The sequence below is a fragment of the Talpa occidentalis genome, unplaced genomic scaffold (assembly GCF_014898055.3).
Source record: "Talpa occidentalis isolate TD23 unplaced genomic scaffold, MPIMG_talOcc4v2.1 talOcc4.9, whole genome shotgun sequence".
In the NCBI taxonomy this organism is placed as follows: domain Eukaryota; kingdom Metazoa; phylum Chordata; class Mammalia; order Eulipotyphla; family Talpidae; genus Talpa; species Talpa occidentalis.
In genome coordinates, this window is record NW_023605305.1 from 22,824,763 (window position 1) to 22,844,544 (window position 19,782).

The 19,782-nt window shown below is 48.8% G+C and overlaps 1 protein-coding gene across 1 annotated transcript in view; it reads right to left on the reverse strand.

Moving 5' to 3' along the window:
- The window catches only part of EPHA10 (EPH receptor A10), a 33,509-nt gene that overhangs the window by 13,350 nt on the left and 377 nt on the right, over positions 1 to 19,782 (reverse strand). Inside the window, exons 2-6 of the mRNA XM_037500539.2 lie at positions 17,906 to 17,970; positions 16,518 to 17,196; positions 11,134 to 11,289; positions 10,156 to 10,506; positions 1,588 to 1,721 (exon numbers count right to left, since the gene is read on the reverse strand). Coding sequence (XP_037356436.1) covers positions 1,588 to 1,721; positions 10,156 to 10,506; positions 11,134 to 11,289; positions 16,518 to 17,196; positions 17,906 to 17,970 — 1,385 coding nt within the window. The remainder of the gene's footprint in view (positions 1 to 1,587; positions 1,722 to 10,155; positions 10,507 to 11,133; positions 11,290 to 16,517; positions 17,197 to 17,905; positions 17,971 to 19,782) is intronic.

A 19,782-nucleotide genomic window follows, 5' to 3' on the forward strand; every position in this document is an offset into this window, starting at 1 on the left:
TCAGTACCTGGGGAAGGGGGTTTGGGGGGAAGGGAAGAAGCAGCACTGGCAACCTCGGCAGCTTGGACAGTGCAGAGCAGGCTGGACTGGTGGGCAGAGACGGGGCGAGAAGGAGCACTGCATCCCTGGCGATACTGCCCATCGGTTCCGTGAGATGCTCCAAGAATCTTTTAAATACAGCCCCTTCTTTATACTAGCTTTTTTCCTCCGGGGCTTTGGTTCCCAGGAAATGTACTCCCTAAGGCCTGGGAGCATTCGCTGGGCTCAGCTTTGGGACTGTCTATGCTCTGAACCCCAAGTTTCAGTTCTGCGAGCCCCTTCTAAGCAACTACTGCATGCTGAGCCCCTTCCCAGGCCCTTCACTGCTGCCTCCCAAACATCGGGTTCCTCAGAGCTCTGTCTTGCCACTCTTCTCGCCTGCATTCTCTTCCTACTTCACTTTGTGGGGCCCCCTGGCTTTAGCTGCCATCTGTGCAGAAAACCCCCAACTCTCACTCTCCAGTTCAAGCCCCTCCTTTGGGTTTCAAACCTTCAGGTCCACCTGGATGTCCTAAGACCCCCTGGATGCTACATGAGCAAAACCAAGCTACCATCTCGCCCCAAACCTGCTCTCTTCCTCAGTGGCTCCACCTCAGCCCATAGCACCCAGGTCACGCACCCACCATTGACTCAGGAGACCCTCTTTCTTCCTGTCGAACCACCCCCTCCCCCAATGCACAGCTCTCAACAGACCTGCAGAATTCAAAGGCCACTGTCGGATTCAGCAAAGAAATCCCTCAAGTCCCTGAGGGGTGGGTGAAGTCTGAAATGTGGGGTGCTGAAGCTGAAGGCAAGTTTTGCTTTAATGAATAAAATTTGCTCCAAGGTGAGAAACAGTCGCTTACATATCAGATTTAAAGATAATACATTTACGGAGAAAAGAGACTAGGTTAGAATGCCACTTGTCAAATTAGGGTTGATCTGCAGCCAGAGATTGACGGCAGCAAAACCCAGCAAAAGTATCCTGTGGGAATCACTCTGGTACGTGGAGTTTACAATAAGGAGCACTGTATATTTCAAATTAATACTTGTAGGTAATATATCCCAAATCCTGTATATAAAAGTAAAATTGTAGCAATAATTCATACTGTCATTGTTCTGGAGAGCTGTTTGTCAAACACCTGCCAGCACACCTGAGCCCCAGCATACCTCCTGACCTAGCGAGGTGCTCCCATGGTTGTGCCATTTCTTAGCAAAATTCGAAACACAGTACTCCTGCATTCCTTTTCCTAAAAGGGGTTTTGCAAATTGTATGTGTGGATTCGGCCACACAAAATCTGAATCAGCCCCCAGAGAAAGCTCTCTGCCAACTGCAAACACTAGGTAAAAGTGGTCAAAATGGAGACGACTGGTGGTGCCTGGAGACCAGGGGGAGAGAGGAAGAGGAGGCGGTCCCAGGTATGGAGGGGACAGGAAGAAGGCCTCGAGCCCGGGAGGCCCCTCAGGAGGCTGGAAGATACGTTAGAAGAACTTTAGCTGGGAGTACAAAGAGGAGGAAGCCTGAGCAGAGAGAAGGCAGTCCCAGGTTCCTCCCCCAGCCTCACTCACCTTCTCATAGTAGCGGATCTCATACTCCGTGCTGTTGGCCCCTGGGACTCCAGAAGAGATGGGCTCCCTCCACGACAGGGACACACTCTGGGGCTCCACGCGGTCCCTGCGGATCTCATCCTCCTCCCAGGGCCCTGACAGTAAGTAATGTGGTATTTTGGGCTCAGATCTAGCACTGGGGCAGGGCCAGAGGGTAGCGGGGCTGGACAGGGCCAGGGCCAGAGGGTAGTGGGGCAGGACAGGGACAGGTCAGGGGAGCTAGGGAAGCCTGGGGGCATGGCCAAAGGGATTGTGGGGCCGGCAGTTCAGTTCCTGAGGAGTGGAGCCTAAGGGTTCAGTCTGTGATACCAGAGGGAAGAAGGCCTCTCACACCCCACAGCTCTGCACATCACTGCTGGGAGAGGGGAAGGCAGGGAGAAGCACCAGACCTCACGGTGTTGCCCACACCCTACACTCTAACTTCCCTCATCATGGTTGGTTCTAATCCCCCAGGCTCTTTCTATACTTTCTGTGATTTGGAGACATTAGACATCATAAGAGGCAGGAAGTCACCTATTTAACTATGTCAATGGTCCAGTCAAGAAGTAAAATACCCAACAAATTAGGAATAGAAGGAAACTACCTCAATACAGGCCATATTTGAAAAGATCACAGCTAACATCTTATTCAAGATTGAAAGAAAGAACATTTCCTGCTAAGATTGGGAACAAGACAAGGATGTCCAAGAAAAAAGAAACAAAAGGCATCCAGAATGAAAAGAAAGAAGTAAAATTATCTCTGTCCACAGATGACATTATCTTTTATGGAGAAAACCCAAAAGATTACACAAACACATACACACACACACACACACACAAACACTGTTAGAATTAATAAATGAAAACAGCAAGGTTGCAGAATATAAAATCAACAAACAAAAATGCATTGTTTCTATACATGAATAAACAATTCAAAAAGGACATTTAGAAAGCAACCCCATTTACAATAGCATCAAAAGCATAAAATGTTAATAATAAATCTAACCCAAAAAGCCAAAGATTTTTACACTAAAAACTACAAAACATTTCTGAAAGAATTTAAAGAGGACATCCTTGTTTACAGAGTGGAAGACAGTATTGTAAAAATGTCCATACTAACCAAAACAAGCTACAAATTCAAAGTAATTTCTATCAAAAATCCCATAGCAGATTTTGCAGAAATTGAAAAAAAAATACTAAAATACATATGGAATCTCAAAGGACCATGAATATTCAAAATGTCTAGAGAAGAAAAATAAAGCTGGAGGTCTCACACTTCCTGGCTTCAAAACACATTATAAAATGGCAGTGATCAAAACAGCATTGTACTGGCGTAAAGACAGGACTGGCATACAGACAAATGGAACAGAATAGAGAACCCAGAAATAACCCCTCATTTATGTGGTCAAATGATCTTCAACAAGGGTATTAAGCTACACGATGGGGAAAGAATAGTCTCTTCAACAAATGGTATGTGGAAAACTGGAGAGCCACATATGAAAGAATGAAGTTTACCCTTGCCTTATGCCAGCTACAAAAATTAACTCAAAATGGATGATAGATTTAAATTAACTCAAAATGAAATTATAAAACCCTGAGACAAATGGGGAGAAATTTCACGATACTGGATTTGGCAATGATTTCTTGGAAATGATGTAAAAAGCACAAGCAACAAAAACTTAAATGGGACTACATTAAACTGCAACATTTCTGTGTAGCAAAAACAACAGAGTCAAAAGGCAACTATGGAATGGGAGAAAATATTTACTAAGAATACATCTGATAAGGGGTTCATATGTAGAGTTTCTGAAAAACTCCTACAACTTAACAAAGAAATTCAGAAACACCAGATTTAAAACTGAGCAGAGGACACGAGTCAACATTTCTCCAAAAAGACGGCAATAGCTGACAAGCATTTGAAAAGATGTTCGAGAGCTCTAATCAGCAGGGGATGCAAGTCAGAGCACAGAGATATCCACTTTCGTATATGAGGAGCTCGGGTGGCCACTACCAAAATTGAATAAACAAAACAAAACAGTAAATAGCAAGCACTGCAAGGATGTGGAGAAGGTGAAACCCTTGTGCTGTTTGTGGGTAGCACGACTGTGCAGCTGCTATGGAAGACAGCATAGAGGTACCCTAAAAATTTAGAAATAGAATTACCATATGACCCAGCAATCCCACTTCTGAGTACACAGCTCCCAAAATTGAAAACAGAATCTTGAAGAGATATTTGCACACCCTGTTCACTGCAGTATTTCACAATAACCAAGAGAAAGAAGCAACCTAAACATCCATCGATGGATAAACGGATAAAGCAAGTGTGATATAAACGAGATATCAGCTCACACCTGGATATCATCAAAAAGACAAGCAATAACCAGTGCTGACAAGTGAAGGAAAAGGAACCCCCATGCATTGTCAGTGAGAATTAAATTGGTGCCGCCACTATGGAAAAATGAGGTTCCTTAAAACCTTAAAAATAGAACTACCATATGATTCAGCAATCCCACTTCTCGATATACATCCAAGGGAAATGAAATCACTCTCTCAGAGAGATGTCTGCACCCTCATGCCCATTGCAGCAGTATTTACAATAACCAAGATATGGAAACAACCTAAGTTTCCATCGATATATAAATGGAAAGAAAAATGTGAGATAGATAAACCATAGGTAGCTAAATAGACATACAGTGGGATACTATTCAGCCTTTTTCAGTAACAAAAATGGAAATCCTCTCATCATAGCCTGAACCTTAAGGACGGTATGACAAGTGAACAAGACAGTCGCGAGAAGACAAACTCTGCATGATTCCACTTGTATGGGGAGCTAAAGGTAGCACATGCTTAGAACCAAAAAGGAGAACGGTGGTCGTGCAGGGGCTTGGGGGTTGAGAAAAGGAGTTGCTGTTCCCTGACTTTTACAATATGAAAAGTTCTAAGAGATCTGTTGCAGAATGATGTGCATCTAGCTGACACTACTGTACTGGGCACTTAAAATGGTTTTAAGATGGTAGATTTTATATGTTTTTGCCACAATAAAAAATAGGATGTCCAGGTCACAATCCCAAGCAATTAAATCAAATCTCGGTGGGATTAAGAAATTAGTCATATCCTTTCAAGTTTCTCCAAGCTTCCAGCAAGTTTGAGAACCACTAGTGGAGATCATCTTGGATGGACAGTGGCCATAAACAAGCAGGCAAACAAAGGGGACAATAATCTTCCATTGAGGCAAGGACAAGCAGGTTACAAGATGTGACTTCACTTTAGGTGTGTTGAGTAAAGGGGCTTCCAAGAGGAGTTGCTGGAAAGACAGCTGAATAAGTGGTTCCAGGACTCACAAAAGGTGTCTCAGTGGGAGATGGAAATCCAGTAGCAATGGGGATGGAAACTACCCAGGGAGAATTTATGGAAGAGGAAACCCCGTTAGGAAACAAGCTCGGGCCTCCCTGGTGGCACAAGGGGTTAAAACGCAGCACTATGGAGCAATCTGCAGCAACTGCAGCACGAGTTCAATCTCTAGCCAGGGAACAACCCACATGGCACAGCAGACCTTTCCTGTCTCGCCTGCTGCTCCCCTCAGCAGTGTATTTCAGTATATCTGCCTGTTCTGCTCCCCACTTTGTCTCTGGTGGATCCTGTCACCCCTGTATCTCTAGCCTGCACCCCAGCTCTTGTATGCATAAATAAATAAATCTTAAAAAAAAAAAGGAAACAAGCCCAAGAAACAAGGACATTTAAGAGGTGGGCAATGGAAAGGGAGTTTGAAAAGGATGAGCCAGAGACATATGAGGAAAAGCAGGAGCAAAAAAGGTCACAGATGCCCAGGGAGGAGAACATTTAAGCTTCCCTCTTGACACTTGCAGTTACCCGCTATTGGCCTACAAGCAAGAACCTTGGTTCCCTTGTGTGTAGAAAGGAAACAATAATGACACCTCTCAGGCATGCTCTGAGAATTTTCTGAAGTCTTGAATATGAAGGGCTTAGTATAGCCCCTGATGCAAAGCAAGCGTGCTCAGTACAAGCCTACCCACGAGGGAGCTGGTGGTCAGCACTTCATGTGCTGAGAAGAGATGGGGCAAAAGGATGATGCAAAGTACCCTCTGGCTCGAACAACATGGAGGCTCCTGGTGACTTAGGGGAACTACGGGCAAGTAGATGGCAGGTGGCAGTGGGTCAAGGAACTGGAGCCCAGACAGTGATAGCTCACTCTTCACAAGGTGCATTTTATCTGGTGTCCATCTAGCAGTCCCCCCTCCACTCTCTCCAAAATTTGAATGAAAATATAAAGATGCAGAAAGAATTGAAAGCCCACAACATCGCCACACACTAGACTTGACAGCTCATGCCAGAATGAAGGAAGGCAGTGGAATGGCATATTTCCACCTCTGATAAAGCCGGTGGAACTGGATTGAAAAATGCCATTGTCGAAACCCCCAGGCTATGCTGCCCACAGAGTAACTCCCATCCTAAAAATAACTTGAAAGATCCTTTATCTTTCCTCCCACTGCCTGACCCTTGAAAGAAAGCAAGGTCTCTGCCGAGTGGACAATGCACAGCCGTCACTCTACTGCATAGTTGCTTTTGAGGAAAAGTGTTCTTCCCACCCCCAGGGAGTGCCTCTCAGCCTAAATCCACTTGGAGATGGCAGCTCCCAGAAAAAACATGGGCATAAAGGGGAGAGGAGTGTTGAAGCATCCTAGGAGGTGGCACCGTCCCTTGTAGACAGAGGGCAAAGACAGGAAAGGGTTAGAAATGTCATTTTTTAAAAACTACATTTGCTGAAAGATCAGATGGCCAGAATAGAGAGGTGGGAGAAAGCTCCATTTGGGCCCACAGAGGGAAGTTAGATGAAAGCCTGGCAAGCCCCGAGGATAGAGCTAAAAACTGAACGCAGCCCCTGTCCTCCCCATGTAGATTTGTGACGAGAGGCAGCCAGCACCTAAGTGGGGCCAAGAGCAGAGCAGAAACTAACAGAAACCTCTTTAACAACTGTGTCCCCCTTCCCTGGTGGCTGAGCCCAGCTTTTGATTCAGGGTCTCCTGTCTCCTCACAGATGACTCAGGATAATTCTGATTGTTCTAAGACATTTCGTGCATTGGTTCCCTTTACCAAGGACTGATTTAAGGTCAGGCTTGTAATCCTGCTCTGGACAGCAAGTGGAGAAATCAGCTAAAGGGAGGAAAGATTTTGGAAAGATTTCTTAAAAAAACCTTAAGGAGATATTACAAAGAAGAAATCATTCTTTTTCTGCTCTGGATGGCAAAGATGCAATGTTTGGAAAGCAGGAATTGTATTTAAAAAGTAAAATAAAATAAGTGACAAAATTAAAGAGCAGTGGAATGGATTTTGTTATAATCACTAAAATAAACTTCTGGCAAGGATAATTAAGAAAAAGAAGTCACAGCATACAACGCCGAGGAAGAGAAAATAGAGCTAACTCCAGACACCGAAGAAAGTTCTAAAATATACATTTCTGGGCTAAATGAATTAGAAAAAGATTACCAAACATTTTTCTATGAATGTTAAAATTAGCAAAATTGATTCAAGAAGAAGTTATGGAAAAGACTAAGAACAGGGGCCTCCCTGGTGGCGCAGGCAGTTGAGCGCCGCACTGTGAAGCTGTCCGCAGCCTCTGCAGCACGGGTTTGATCCGGGCCCGCAAGGGTCCCACATGGCACTGCAGACCTCTCCTGTCTCGCCCGCTGCTCCCTTCAGCTGTGTATTTCGCCAGTCTGCCTGTTCTGTTCCCCGCTCTGTCTCTGGTGAATCCTCTCATCCTCCCGCGCATCTGGCTTGTACCCCAGTTCTTGCATAAATAAATAAATCTTAAAAAAAAAAAAAAGACTGAGAACATAATTTCACTTCCCCTGACCCAAAGGTGAGAGCTCAGAAAGTTTCCCAGTTTTGTGTGTCTTCAAAGGAGGCATAATTTTACTATTTTTACTATTTAAACTATTCCCAAACAGTGAAAAAGAAGAGGTCCTTCCTGAGGCCTTTTCCAAAGTCAATTTTACCATAATGCCAACACTCAACAGAGAACACCATAAAAACCACTAATCTCTCTCATAAATGCAGATGGAAAAAATTTTAAAATACAAGCAAATTAACCCAGTAAAATATTCAAAGAATAATACATTCATATGTATTAGGGTGTAACCTAGGAACGCAAAGAGAGTGTACACTGAAAAATCCATTAATAGACCATCAATTATTACCATCATAACCATAGGTCAAAGGAGAAAAAAACATGTGGTCATTTTGAAAGATGCTTAAGAAGCATTTTATAAAATTAGCATCCATTCCTGATTGTCTTTTAAAGTTCAGCAAAAAATGAAAGCATTATATGGCCAGCAGGGCTAAAAGCACAAGACTTTGGTTGTAGACACAGAGAGACTTCAGTTTAAAGACAGGTCTCTACTTACTAGGTGGATGACTTTGAACAAGTCACTTGGCCTCTCGAACCTCAGATTCATCATTTGAAAGAGGAAGATCATTCCAATTAAGTGACCTAGCGTAGGACTCATGTTGCATAGGGCAGAAGCAGAACAACAGTCAGTGGAAGTTCAGTTTTTTTAATTGATAAAATGGAAACAGAAGAGTATTTCCTTAACATGACTTTTAAATTCATCTATGTCAAGACAGGCTTGCTAATATGAAATACCAGATAACAACTGCATTATACATATTATTCAAGACAGTTCTAGATAGTTCTAGAAATGGATATAGAGATGAACAGAAAAGAATGTGAAAAGATGCTATATTCCAAGATATTAATAGTTGCTGATCTCTGGATAATAGGATCATGGGTGGTTTTTTTTTTTTTTTTCCTTCTTCTTCTACAGTGAATTTTAAAAGACATAAATGGGGCCTCCCTGGTGGCGCAGCGGTTGAGCGCTGGGTTCCGAAGCTGCCCGCAGCCTCTGCAGCGCCAGTTCGATCCCTGGCTGCTCCCCGGCCACCGGAGGAGGGTCCCACAAGGAGGGTCCCACATGGCGTGCAGACCTCTCCTGCCGCCCGCTGCTCCCCTCAGCAGTGTACTTCGGTCCTTCTGCCTGCTCTGCTCCCCGCTCTGGCTCTGGTGAATTCTCTCACCCTCCCGCGCTTCTGACTGTACCTGGTGCTTGTACAAATAAATAAATAAATATTAAAAAAGGGAAAAAAAGAGATGGCGAGCATTTTAAAAAAAATAAATAAAAGACATAAATGCAAAGGTTAAATCACAATAGAAACAGTTTTTTAAAAAAAAAAAGCAGAATTCTTGTTCCAGAAAACCAGACAAATTGGCAAATCTCTCCCAAGAAGCAGAGGAAATGGATTAAGAGCTAAAAAAATGATAAAGGAAGTGACAAGATTTGAGAATCAGAAAATGGATGTACCACCCAAGACTTAGATTCTGAAGAGAGAGAGTGGAGCTACTGGAAGTTCTAGTCAAAGCACTAACTGGAAATGTTTTTTTTCCAGGGATAAAAAAAGATGTGCAGATGAGAAGTTTTACTATGTTCCAGCCAAACTCACTGAAAAGAGATCCACAGTGGTTACATTTTATTTTCATCTGTAGGTGGAAGAATTATACAAACATCTGTATGTGGACACACACATAGGCAGATTACTTACAAAAGAATGAACAATTATCCTGGCCTCAAGACCGCTCTGCAACACAACCGCCAGGAGACAAGCTAATCCTATGCTTTCACGTAGGAAAAGACTCAGAAGCCATACCTCTCACTGATCCTTTTTGCAAAGAATTGTTTGAAGATGTACCCCAGCTGAGGGAGAGGAATCACAAGGAAATTTCAAGAATGAGGAAAGTGCAGGGTGAAAGGGCCGCAGGTCTTCATTTAGTCACCTCAGTTCCAGAGTCAGAAGGTGATTGTTTTTTTTGGCCAGGGGACTCTCCCCTCTAGTCTGACCCTAGCGGCTTTCTCAGGACCTGGAATGGGGGTGATCAAGGCAGCAAAAACCTTCCTAGAGGCCATGGGGTGGAGGCAGGGGACACACGACAGGATTCCTCTTTTGGAGCCAGAGAAGGAGGAGGTAAGATTCAGCTTCCCACTGGAGTTTTTGAGAAGGGAGGGCAAAAGAGTAAGGGACTCTCCATCTTGCCCCCCACCCCCGGAAAAGCAAAGGCGAGGCAACTGCGGAGTTGGGTGTGGGGCCAAGGCTTTCTGGGAGCCCAGAAGTGGGGGAGCTGCTGGCTCCCGCAGACTCACTGAAATGCTCACACGCGCTCCGGGCAAGGAGTCCCCTGCGCCCTCAAGCCATTCCCCCCACTCGCCGCCCCCCCGGCCCCCGGGGCCTTGGGGACCGGACTGACCCGCGGTGAGGGGGAGACCCGGGGTGGAGGCTTTCTGCGGCCACTCCGTCCCCCAGGGAAACGCGGGACGCCTAACTTGAGGCTGGCTTGGCACCGACCCTCGTTTATTTGGGGAGACGCGGGGCACGGGGGAGGCTCCCAGCGGGCGGGACGGAGGCGGCCTCGGGAGGGCGCGGGCGTGGTGGGAGGCGGGTCCCTGGGGGCGCGGGGTCCCGGCGCGCGGGGCGACCTTACCCCCGGGCCCGGTGGAGACGGTGACCTGCGCGTAGGTGGCTCCCGCGGCGGCCGCCGGGCCCGAGACGCCGTTGAGCGCCGCCACGCGCACGGTGTAGCGCGCGCCGGGCCGCAGGTGCAGCAGGGTGGCGGCGCGCTCCCGCAGCCCGGCCTGGCGCGGCACGAAGGCCACGCGCGGCCCGCACGGCTCGCACGCGCCCGCCGGGCCCTCGCGGCCGCAGCGCAGGCACAGCAGCGAGTACGTGACGTCCGAGCGGCCGCCCGAGTCCGCCGGCGGCAGCCAGCGCAGCCGCAGCGCCAGCGGCGAGCGGCTCAGGCTGTACTGCAGGTCCCGCGGCGCCGACGGCGGCCCTGGGGCGGCACAGGGGCGCGCGCCGTCAGGGGCCAGGCGGCGGGCGGCCCGGGGCTGGGGAGCGCGCGGAGGGGCGCGCGCGGGGCGTGGGGTGAGGTGGGAGGGAGGGGGCGTGGTGGCCGGCGAGGGGCAGGGACGGGTTGGGGTGCAGGCTAGGGGCCCGCGAGAGGAGCAGGGACAGAGCCTGCGAGTCGGGTTGGGAGGGCTGAGAAGGAGGGAGGTGGGCGTGGGAGGTTTGTGGCCGTGGCCAGCGGTGGGGTGGAGGCCGTTATGAGGGACAAGGATGGAGGGGCGGGAGGCCGCCCCCTGGCTGCAGTGTGGGGTGCTGTGAGAGCGGGGGTCGGCGGGGGTCCACTAGCAGATCCGTTGGTGGCTCACCTCAAGCCTCACCTCATCCCTTCCCATTGGACTCTGTCGTCCTATTTCGCCCAAGCCAAGACCCCGGCCCTCATGCCCACCCCACAGTCCCCTCCCTGCACCCACCGCCCTCCAAGTCACGGGCTCCCACTCACACCCTCATGCTCCCCATTGTGAAGGCTCCCACCTGCACCAACATCTCAAGCAAGCCTTTATTGGCTGCTGCCCACTCACCCACCCCCTGGAGTGTACCCAGGAGAAGGACTCACGGGTGCAGGAAGCTGAAGGCGGGTCTGTCGGGGAGCGAGCATAGCTGTCCTGGCACACACAGAAGGTGGAGGCATTTTCCAGGGCCCGACTGTGCTCTGGGCAGGGCGAGCAGAAGGGTCTCCGGGAGGACACCTTGTAAAACCCTGGGGGACAGGCTGTGGGGAGGAGCCAGTAAGAAGGGGGCTCCTCCACAGCTTCTGTGTCCCCCACCTTCCTTCCTGCTCCCATTAGGATGGGGTTTATCTTCTCCAGTTGTAACCGGGGAACGAGGTGGGGGTGTCAACGACTCATCCCCTTTGGGATGGCAGCTCAGGATTTCACCGCCCGCCCGATATTACCTAACCCTTACTAAGTGCTTACCGTGTGCCAGAACAGGGGAGTGTTTTATAATTCATTTAATCCTCACAACAACCTGTGAGGTGTGTACTGTATCCCATTTAAAGAATGAGAAACTAAGGCTCAGAGAGGTTAAGTGACTTTTCCAAAGTCCCACAGCTAATAAACAGTGGGATTCCAACTGAAGTAGACGGGCTTCCGAGCCCACACCTTGCTGCCCTAATGCCCACTGTCTAGTCTTGATGTGAGCACAGGCCCCTTTCTGTTACCAGACAGTGACACACTCCCAGAGGAGCTGGTTCTGGAAGGATGACTGCTCTCCAGCCCATTATGTCTAAGACACAATGCAACAGAGGGCTGCAGACCAGCCTGCCGGAAGAAACGTCAGCCTGCCTGGGAGAAGAAGGGCAGGGACGGAGGGTTTCCAATGTCTGGAAGGTCCAGGCTTGAGAGGTCCATGATGCCCAGAGTCCAGAGCCTCTGCCCAGGAATATTTGGAAGCAGCTGCCTTCAGAACAAAGCCTGGCACACGTGGTCTGGTGGGCAGCAGCAACCAAGGCGGGACTCGGAAGGCCTTGGTGCTAGCCCTGCCACTCCCTGGGCCTCTTTGTCCAGAAGAAACCAACAGTCATATGGGGTAATCACCAAGGGCTCCCACCTCTGTTGTGAAACAAAACAAAGTGATCTGTTTGCAGGGTCTCACAGCAGTAGGAAAAGCTCCTTTTCTCTCTCTCTTTCTCTCTCCCTCCATCCCTCCCTCTATGTGTGTGTGTCTTTGATTCCAGAGATGGGGAGCCCCATCAGAAATAACACTGACTGTCTCTACTTGGAGAGGTTTGTGGTGAGGGGAAGACCCAGGAATGGAGTCCTGGCCCCTCCCTCTTGTCCTCAAGGTCAGAGTCAGAATTCCAGAGGTCCTCTAGTTCAGCTCCCACGGGCCAGTCCCCCAGCAGCTTCCCTAGAAATAGCCAGTCTTTGTTCATATACTTTATAAAAGGGAGCCCACCCACTTCTGAGGCTGTCTCTGCAGTTAGAATGCACGTCCTTGTGTTCCCTGCCTGTCCCACTCCCCGCGCCCCCGCTGAACCCCTGGGAACCTTAGAGAGCATATCTGCTTGGGCCCTGTTCCAGGGCAGTCTACAGCGATTTGAAGGCACAGGTCATCTGCCCTGATTTTTCCCCAAGGGAAACCCCAAGTCTTTCAGTAATTTCTCAGGTGACTGGGAGAGGGGGAACCAGAGCCAGGGTGACTAGAAAGAGAAGCAGAAAGGGGGAGAACATCTTAACTCTTCCCTCTCCATACCCACCTGTTCTTAGAGAGGGGTCTGTACTTAGCTGCAGAAGGCACTGGGAAGGCCTTACCTTTCTCAATACAAAGCTGACCATTTCACTTCCCTTCTTAAAGCCCTGCAGCAGCTCCCCACTGCCATCACTCTGTCTGTGCCATACCGCTGACTCTTGCCCTATAATGTCTGACTCCCCTTCTCACTGTGCTGCCCTAGAGATCAGTTCAAGACAATACTCCCTCGTGAGCTTGTCCAGCATCCTCCCCAAGTCAGAGCTTATGCCATTACAAGTGACCTTTGTCTGGTGGTGGCCTCCCTGAGAAGTCCATTTGGTTCCTGAATCTCTTTCTCTCTTCCACCCGCCCCCACCCCCCCACGCCAAGTATGTGCCCACACCTCTCCCTCCAGGCCCATTCCTTTCATTTATTCAACCAGTATTTTCCTAGCATCTACTATGAGCCAGGGGCTGTTCTAGGCTCTGGAGATACAAGGCTCCTCCTCTCCCCGGGGCAGCGGCCCTCCTTCCGACCTCACAGGGATTCCCTCAACAGCTGGCCATCAAGCCCACAAACATCTCCATCCATACCCATCTTCCCTCACGCCTTTCTTCCAGGCCCAGTGGAGAAGATGAGCCACCTCCTGTTGAAAGCCAGCCCCTCCCCCCACTCCGGGGCCAGTCCCTTTGCCCACTCCCAGACTGCATTTCTTCAGTCGCCTTACATCCAGGTTCTCACACAGGCTTCTTCTCTGCTGGCTCTTTCCAGTGACAGAGCAAAGAAATGGACAGTAAAAACAGTCCACTTGGGGTGCAGGGGATAAGGGCATCATCTATAGACTATTTAAAAACAATAAAAGTAGGGGCCTCCCCTCGTGGCGCAGTGGTTAAGCACTGGGCTACAAAGCTACCTGCAGCCTCTGCAGCACCGGTTCGATCCCTGGCCGCCAGCGAGGGTCCCACATGGCGCGCAGACCTCTCTTGCTGCGCCCACTGCTCCCCTCAGCAGTGTACTTCGTCAGTCTGCCTATTCTGTTCCCCGCTCTGGCTCTGGTGAATTCTCTCACCCTCCCACACTTCTGACTGTACCCAGTGCTTGTATAAATAAATAAAAAAAAAATCTTTAAAAAAAGAAAAAGAAAAACAATAAAAGTAGCTAAAACATGGCCTGTGGTTTTTTTTTAGCAGTATGCACCAGCAACTCTAGCCCACATCAGTAATAAAGTACTTCCTCCCTCTGGGGAAGACTTCTCCACCCTACCTCCCCCCACACAGATGATACCCCACTATTTCCTTCCCTTAGACTATAAATTGAGACTCTCCCTTCTATGGTAATCATCCTCTCTCAACCCAATGTCCTCAAGATATGCCCCACTCACCAACACTTTCAAATCCAGCCATTAGAGAACTGTTTATACCCTCACTCCAGCACCTCACTTTCCCTCATCCTATAGCCCGGTCTCTCTCTCCATCACTCAACCAAAGCTACTCTCACTAGGGGCACCAGACACATTTTCCAGCGGGGACCTTATCAGATGGCTCACCAACACTGTAGGCCATTGCCTCCTGGACGCCTCTGTCTCCCTTGGCTACCACGAATTGACGCGTCCAGATCTCCCCCAACCTCTGCCCACTCCCTCTCAGTCTCATCATGGATTCCTTTTCCTGATCCCCCTCAAACACTGTGACCTGTGAGACTTCATCACTGGCCCTCTTGCTTCTAACCCACACATTCTCCCTGGTCTGCCCCCATGACACCCATAGCCTCCGGTAGTATCTAGCACTCAGTTGCTGAGCTCCAGCTCTACTTTCTAGCTACCTGCACTTGAGTGGACCATGGACACCACACCCTGTGTTCTCTACTCCAGTGAATGACCCTCTGTCCACTCAACCCTCCATACACCACATTGCTACCAAGCTCTGTGGATGCACTCGCATCACATCCATCCTCCTCACTCAGTGAGCTCTGCTACTGCCCAAGTTCAGACCATGCACTCTTTCTCCTGGACTATTGTACCATCTTCCTCCTCATCTTCCAGTCTCTAATATTTTCCTCTCTGATTCTTTATTTGTGATTGCAGCTTGAGTGATCTTTTGAAAATACAAATCTGAACATGTCAGATCCCTGTTTCATATCTTCCCTGTTGGTCTAAAGCATTATATCTAAGCTCTTTCTTCCAATGTTCTAGGCCCTTCGTGATGGTCCCCTGCCCCTCTCACAACCATTGCCTCTCAACTACTCAAATGCCCTGGGGCCCCAAGTCAGTCACACTGACTTGCCTCACCCCAGCCATGCTATGTTCTCTCTTGCCTCCATGCTTCTGCACATAATCTCCTAAGTCAGAATGCCTTTGGCTGCTTGGAAGAAAGGCCTTCTTGCTATCTCTCTCCACTCTTAGACTTGGGTCTCCAGTCTTCCCCAGCTCTCTGATGAAATATATCATACCCATAGTAATGACCTTTATTCATACCACACATTTCCGCTGGACCTACCATAGTCCATCCCTCTTGTGGACATTGGGGTTGCTGCGACTAAAATGACTCATTGCTTGAATTCAAGAAGCTCCTAGTCTAGTGATACAAACACTCAATGAATAGGTCTCTGTAAAGAGCTTCAAGTATGTAAGTACAAAAGAGGTTGCAACAGAGCTGGAGAGCACAGAGGTGGAGCTTCACCCTACCAGCAGAGCCCAGGAAGATTCACGACGTGAAGCTCCTTACTAAACCACAAGTTCCCCTCAGGAAAGAAATGGTGGCATCCATCTTTACACATATGATGAGCCCTCAGTAAATGCAGATGGTATGCCTTCAATCCATATCAAATGAATGATTGAACAAAGGAATGAGAGCAGCAGATTTAGTCACTTCCTCCTCTGCATTCCTACCACTGTAGAAATCCCTGTATTATAGCATATAGCACCCTGTTGTGATTTTTACATTTTTCAACTCTCCATCGAGACTGTGAGATTCTCAAAAGCCAAGACTATAACTGATTCATTTCTGTTACCCTGGCACCCGGAAAAGGACCTGGCTTAGAAAAAGCATCTCTTGATCTTTCTACATTAAGTGCTCACACCCATACCCCAACCTTATCCTCAGTCCTCAGAGGCAGAGATGGGGAGAAAAGGAGAAATTCATACGTGGTGCCCCCCACAGACCTGAGAACCCAATAGAACCCCTACATGCAGGATCTCCCCCAGGGGGCACTATGGTTCTAGTTCAGAAAATTAGGTAGGAATCTAGTCATAGAATGCACCTCCCAATCTCACTTGAGTTCCAAAACCCTCCTGTTAACTTCTGACTTGGGAATTGTCAGTGACAGATCGATAATGTAAGTAATTCCAGTCCATAGCTAGTGGGGTTGGGCTGCTGTGGAGTTCTCTCTTATGCATAGAGAAGACAGCGTAGTGTTGTAGAAAGAACTCGAGAGAGCCGGGCAAATCTGGTCCCCTATTTCCTGCCTCTGCAAGTCAAGAATTAACCTCTCTGAGCCTCTAAGTCTTCATTAGTGAAATAAGGACAACAATTTATTTATTGCCATAAACAAATGAGGACTACGTGATCTTCCTGAAATATAAGCCCCTAAAATACCCTTCTATGGAGTAAAATTCATGTGCTAGGAACTTAACTCAGTCCTGGCTGGACCCACTGGAAGCTCCACAACCCATTACTTTACTCCTCCTCCTACCTCTGTCATCCAGGATACACACTCAGTTGCTTCCTGTGCACTACACTCCCACACCACATCCCCCAGTCTAGTGGGTACCTTCACAGACGTCACCACGTTCCTGGAATCCAGCACTGCAGCTGCAGCGGCCCACGGGCACCAGCCACTCACCATCCGCGCCACAGTGCATGCGCGGGGGGCTGCCAGGCTCCCCTTCTGAGTGCGCCACGCACGTCCCGGTCACCTCCACCAGCGTGGAGAAGGCACTTTCCGCTGCGGTGGCTGGGAACATCGCCAGGCCCCGCACCGTGGCGCGGCACTGCTTGTAGTAGACACGCACAGAGACCAGGGCCACGCATGCGCCCACATCCTGGAAGGCCAGGTGGAAACCCCGCCGACTGAGAGGGCCAATTTCGCGCACCTCTGTGTTCAGCTTCATCTTGCGCTCGCCCAGGTCGCCCTGTGTAAAACTCTCATCGGCCGCTATGGTGTCGATCTTGCGGGGCCGGCTTCCGCCCAGGCGGGGACCTCCACGACCTAGGTCGGCCTCGGTTTCCAGGTAGTAGACATTGAAAGTCTCCTTGCAGGTGCCGGCAGCACCAGGGATGCTGCTGCAGTCTCGCAGTGTGAACTGCAGCTCCACGAAGATGCGCTGCCCGCGGCCACGGCTAATCCAGCCGGTCTGCAACCAGTTGTCCTGGTTGGGCTCCAGCACGTTGCACACCTGGTATGTGCGGATGGGACGATCATGTTCATCCACGCCGCTGATCTCCTCCCACTGGGGAGAGCAAAGATGTGGGCAGCTCAGAGCCAAGGTACCGCCAGGGGGTGGAGCCCTGGTGGAGCCTCAGTCTGAAAATCCTTTCCCATTATTTCATATTCTCTCCCCACCCCACCCCACCATGCACATTCATGGAATTATAAGATGCAGAGCTGGGAAAAAACATCAGAGACTACTTAGTCCAAGCCCTAATTTATAGATGGAGAAACTGAGGCTCCAGGAGGAGAGTGACTTGACTAAATATGTGCATTGAAGTAACAGCAGAGCTAGGAATGATGTCTGGAATCCCCTGGCATTCCATCCAGTGCACTTTCCATGATACCAAGCTGTTGTCACATGCCACATCTAACCCAACCCAAGTTTCCTTCTCCACTTCAATTATTTCGGGATTCCAAGTCTTGCTTGTTCTGTCAACCCATCAATCAACAACATTGCTTGGAGGATCTACCTTGTGCAAGGCACTGTCCAGGATTGATTTCATCCAGATGTCACATTTCTGTTCCTAGACACAGCCTCCCTCACTTGTTTTGGACAGTCTGACTGAAGACTCAATGTTTTCTAATAGGACACTCTGACTTGAAGCCAGGGATGCTGGAGATCACATACTTTGAGAAATATTTTGCTCTTATGTAACCATGAGGGACTAACACTGACTTCTGGACCACCAGAGAATCCTTAGGACTGGAAAGGAAACATTTACACTTACCCCATTACTTGGTAGTGCAGTCCAGCCTAGTTCAGCCTGGGAAGATTTGGAATCCAGGAGGGTGACTAGGGAGAGGAGAGAACAGAGATGTCAGAAAGTCAGGAAGGTGGGATACTTTGGTAAGGTCATTGTAAATTGGCTACTTGTCATGGAAAACGTGGCAAAGGACAGAGACAAAGTGATCTCATTCCATACATACCCAGGAGGGGTTGGGAGTGAGGAGCTCAAGTCCAGACAGAGGTAGCCCCAGAGGTAGGGGAGGAGTCTATATTAATTTGCTATAACAAATTACCACAAACTTTGTGGCTTAAAACAACAGAAATTTATTCTCTTACAGTTCTAGAGGTCAAAAGTTGGAAATCAGTTTCATTGGTCAGCAGGACTGGTTCCTTCTGGATGCTCAGAAAGGAGAATACATCTCCTTCCCTTCTTAAATTTCTAGTGGTGACCTGTATTCCTTGGCTTGTGGCCCCATCATCCATCTTCAAAGTGCATCTCTCCAATCTCTGCTTTTATTATTGCATTGCCTTCTTCTCTGACTCCTTCTGCATCCATCTTATAAGAATTACTATGATTACACCAGGCCCACTCAGATAACCCAGGATAACATCTCCATCTCAAAATCCTTAATCATATTTGCAAAATCTTTTGCCACTTAAGACAAAACTCACAGGTTTTGGTGATTAGAATGTGGACATATTTAGGGAGTCATTATTCACCCTGACACAGTCTATGGTAAGTATTCTAAGCCTGGCTCTAAAATGGGGGGAGGGGGAGAGGTGTCAGTGAGTTCCTTGCTATCTCAGCTTCCCCAAATTATAACTGGGAGTCATGAAGAGGGAGAAAATGAGCCTATCAGGGGAGTCCTGTATATGTCTCCAAATCCATTCCAGCTCAGGGGCTCCTTTGAGGTCTGGGGTTACCAGGGGTGGAGGAGACTTGAGCCTTTACAGTTTGACTCTCAGGACCTCTGGGGAAAACATATTAGCAGAGGAGAAATAATGATCTCTTATCTCAATCATCCTCTTTCCCAGCATTTTGCCACCTCCACCATCTTTGAATGTATGTCAAGGGTCTTTTTATATATTAAATCATGACCCCTCTTATGCCACACAGACTTGAAGTCATTTCCCCGGGAGGCATCGGACCATCTGTCTGAATTCTGCCATCAGTATAGGTCCCACAAAAACATTGGAAAGCACAGTGGCATGTCAGAAAAGGAGCCCAGGCCATCCTGAAATCTTAGAAGGTTACTCATCTAAAGCTTAAGCATTGGATCTCCAATGTGAGGACCTCTAAGAATATTAGCTCCCGACGCATAAGTGACAGTGGTAAGGACCTCAGACAGCATTCCGATTTCAGTGTAACTGACAGCACACTGAAATTGCTTATTGGAAAATGTCAGAAATCCAACAACCAGACAAACCTGGTGGTCAACGCCTCAGATTCCAGCTCCTCATGATTCTGCACCTGCATATGGTGGATTCAAGTGGGTAGACAGTTCCCCCCAAATCCAATATCAGAATCTCCCGCATCCAAAAAGATACGGACCCTCATACCGCGGGCAGCCTCAAACCTGGCAACGCAGACTGCGCTGTGCAGTCTACGCTCCAGATTCAGCACTGCGGACAGCTCCCTCATCAGCACGTCGGACAGCTTCTGGACCCAGCGCCCCCGACCGGCGCTCCATCTCCTTTTTGCGCACAGGGGTCCCTTATTCCCCTGTTCTGTCTCCATTCCATCCCCACATGTTCCGATTTTACCTCCGCATCTCCTGTCTCCTTTGCTTTCTTCATCTCCCCGCCCCCACACCTCCCACCTCCAATCGCTCAGCCTGTCCGTCTCACCGGCCCCTGAACCACCGCCTCTTGCTCCCA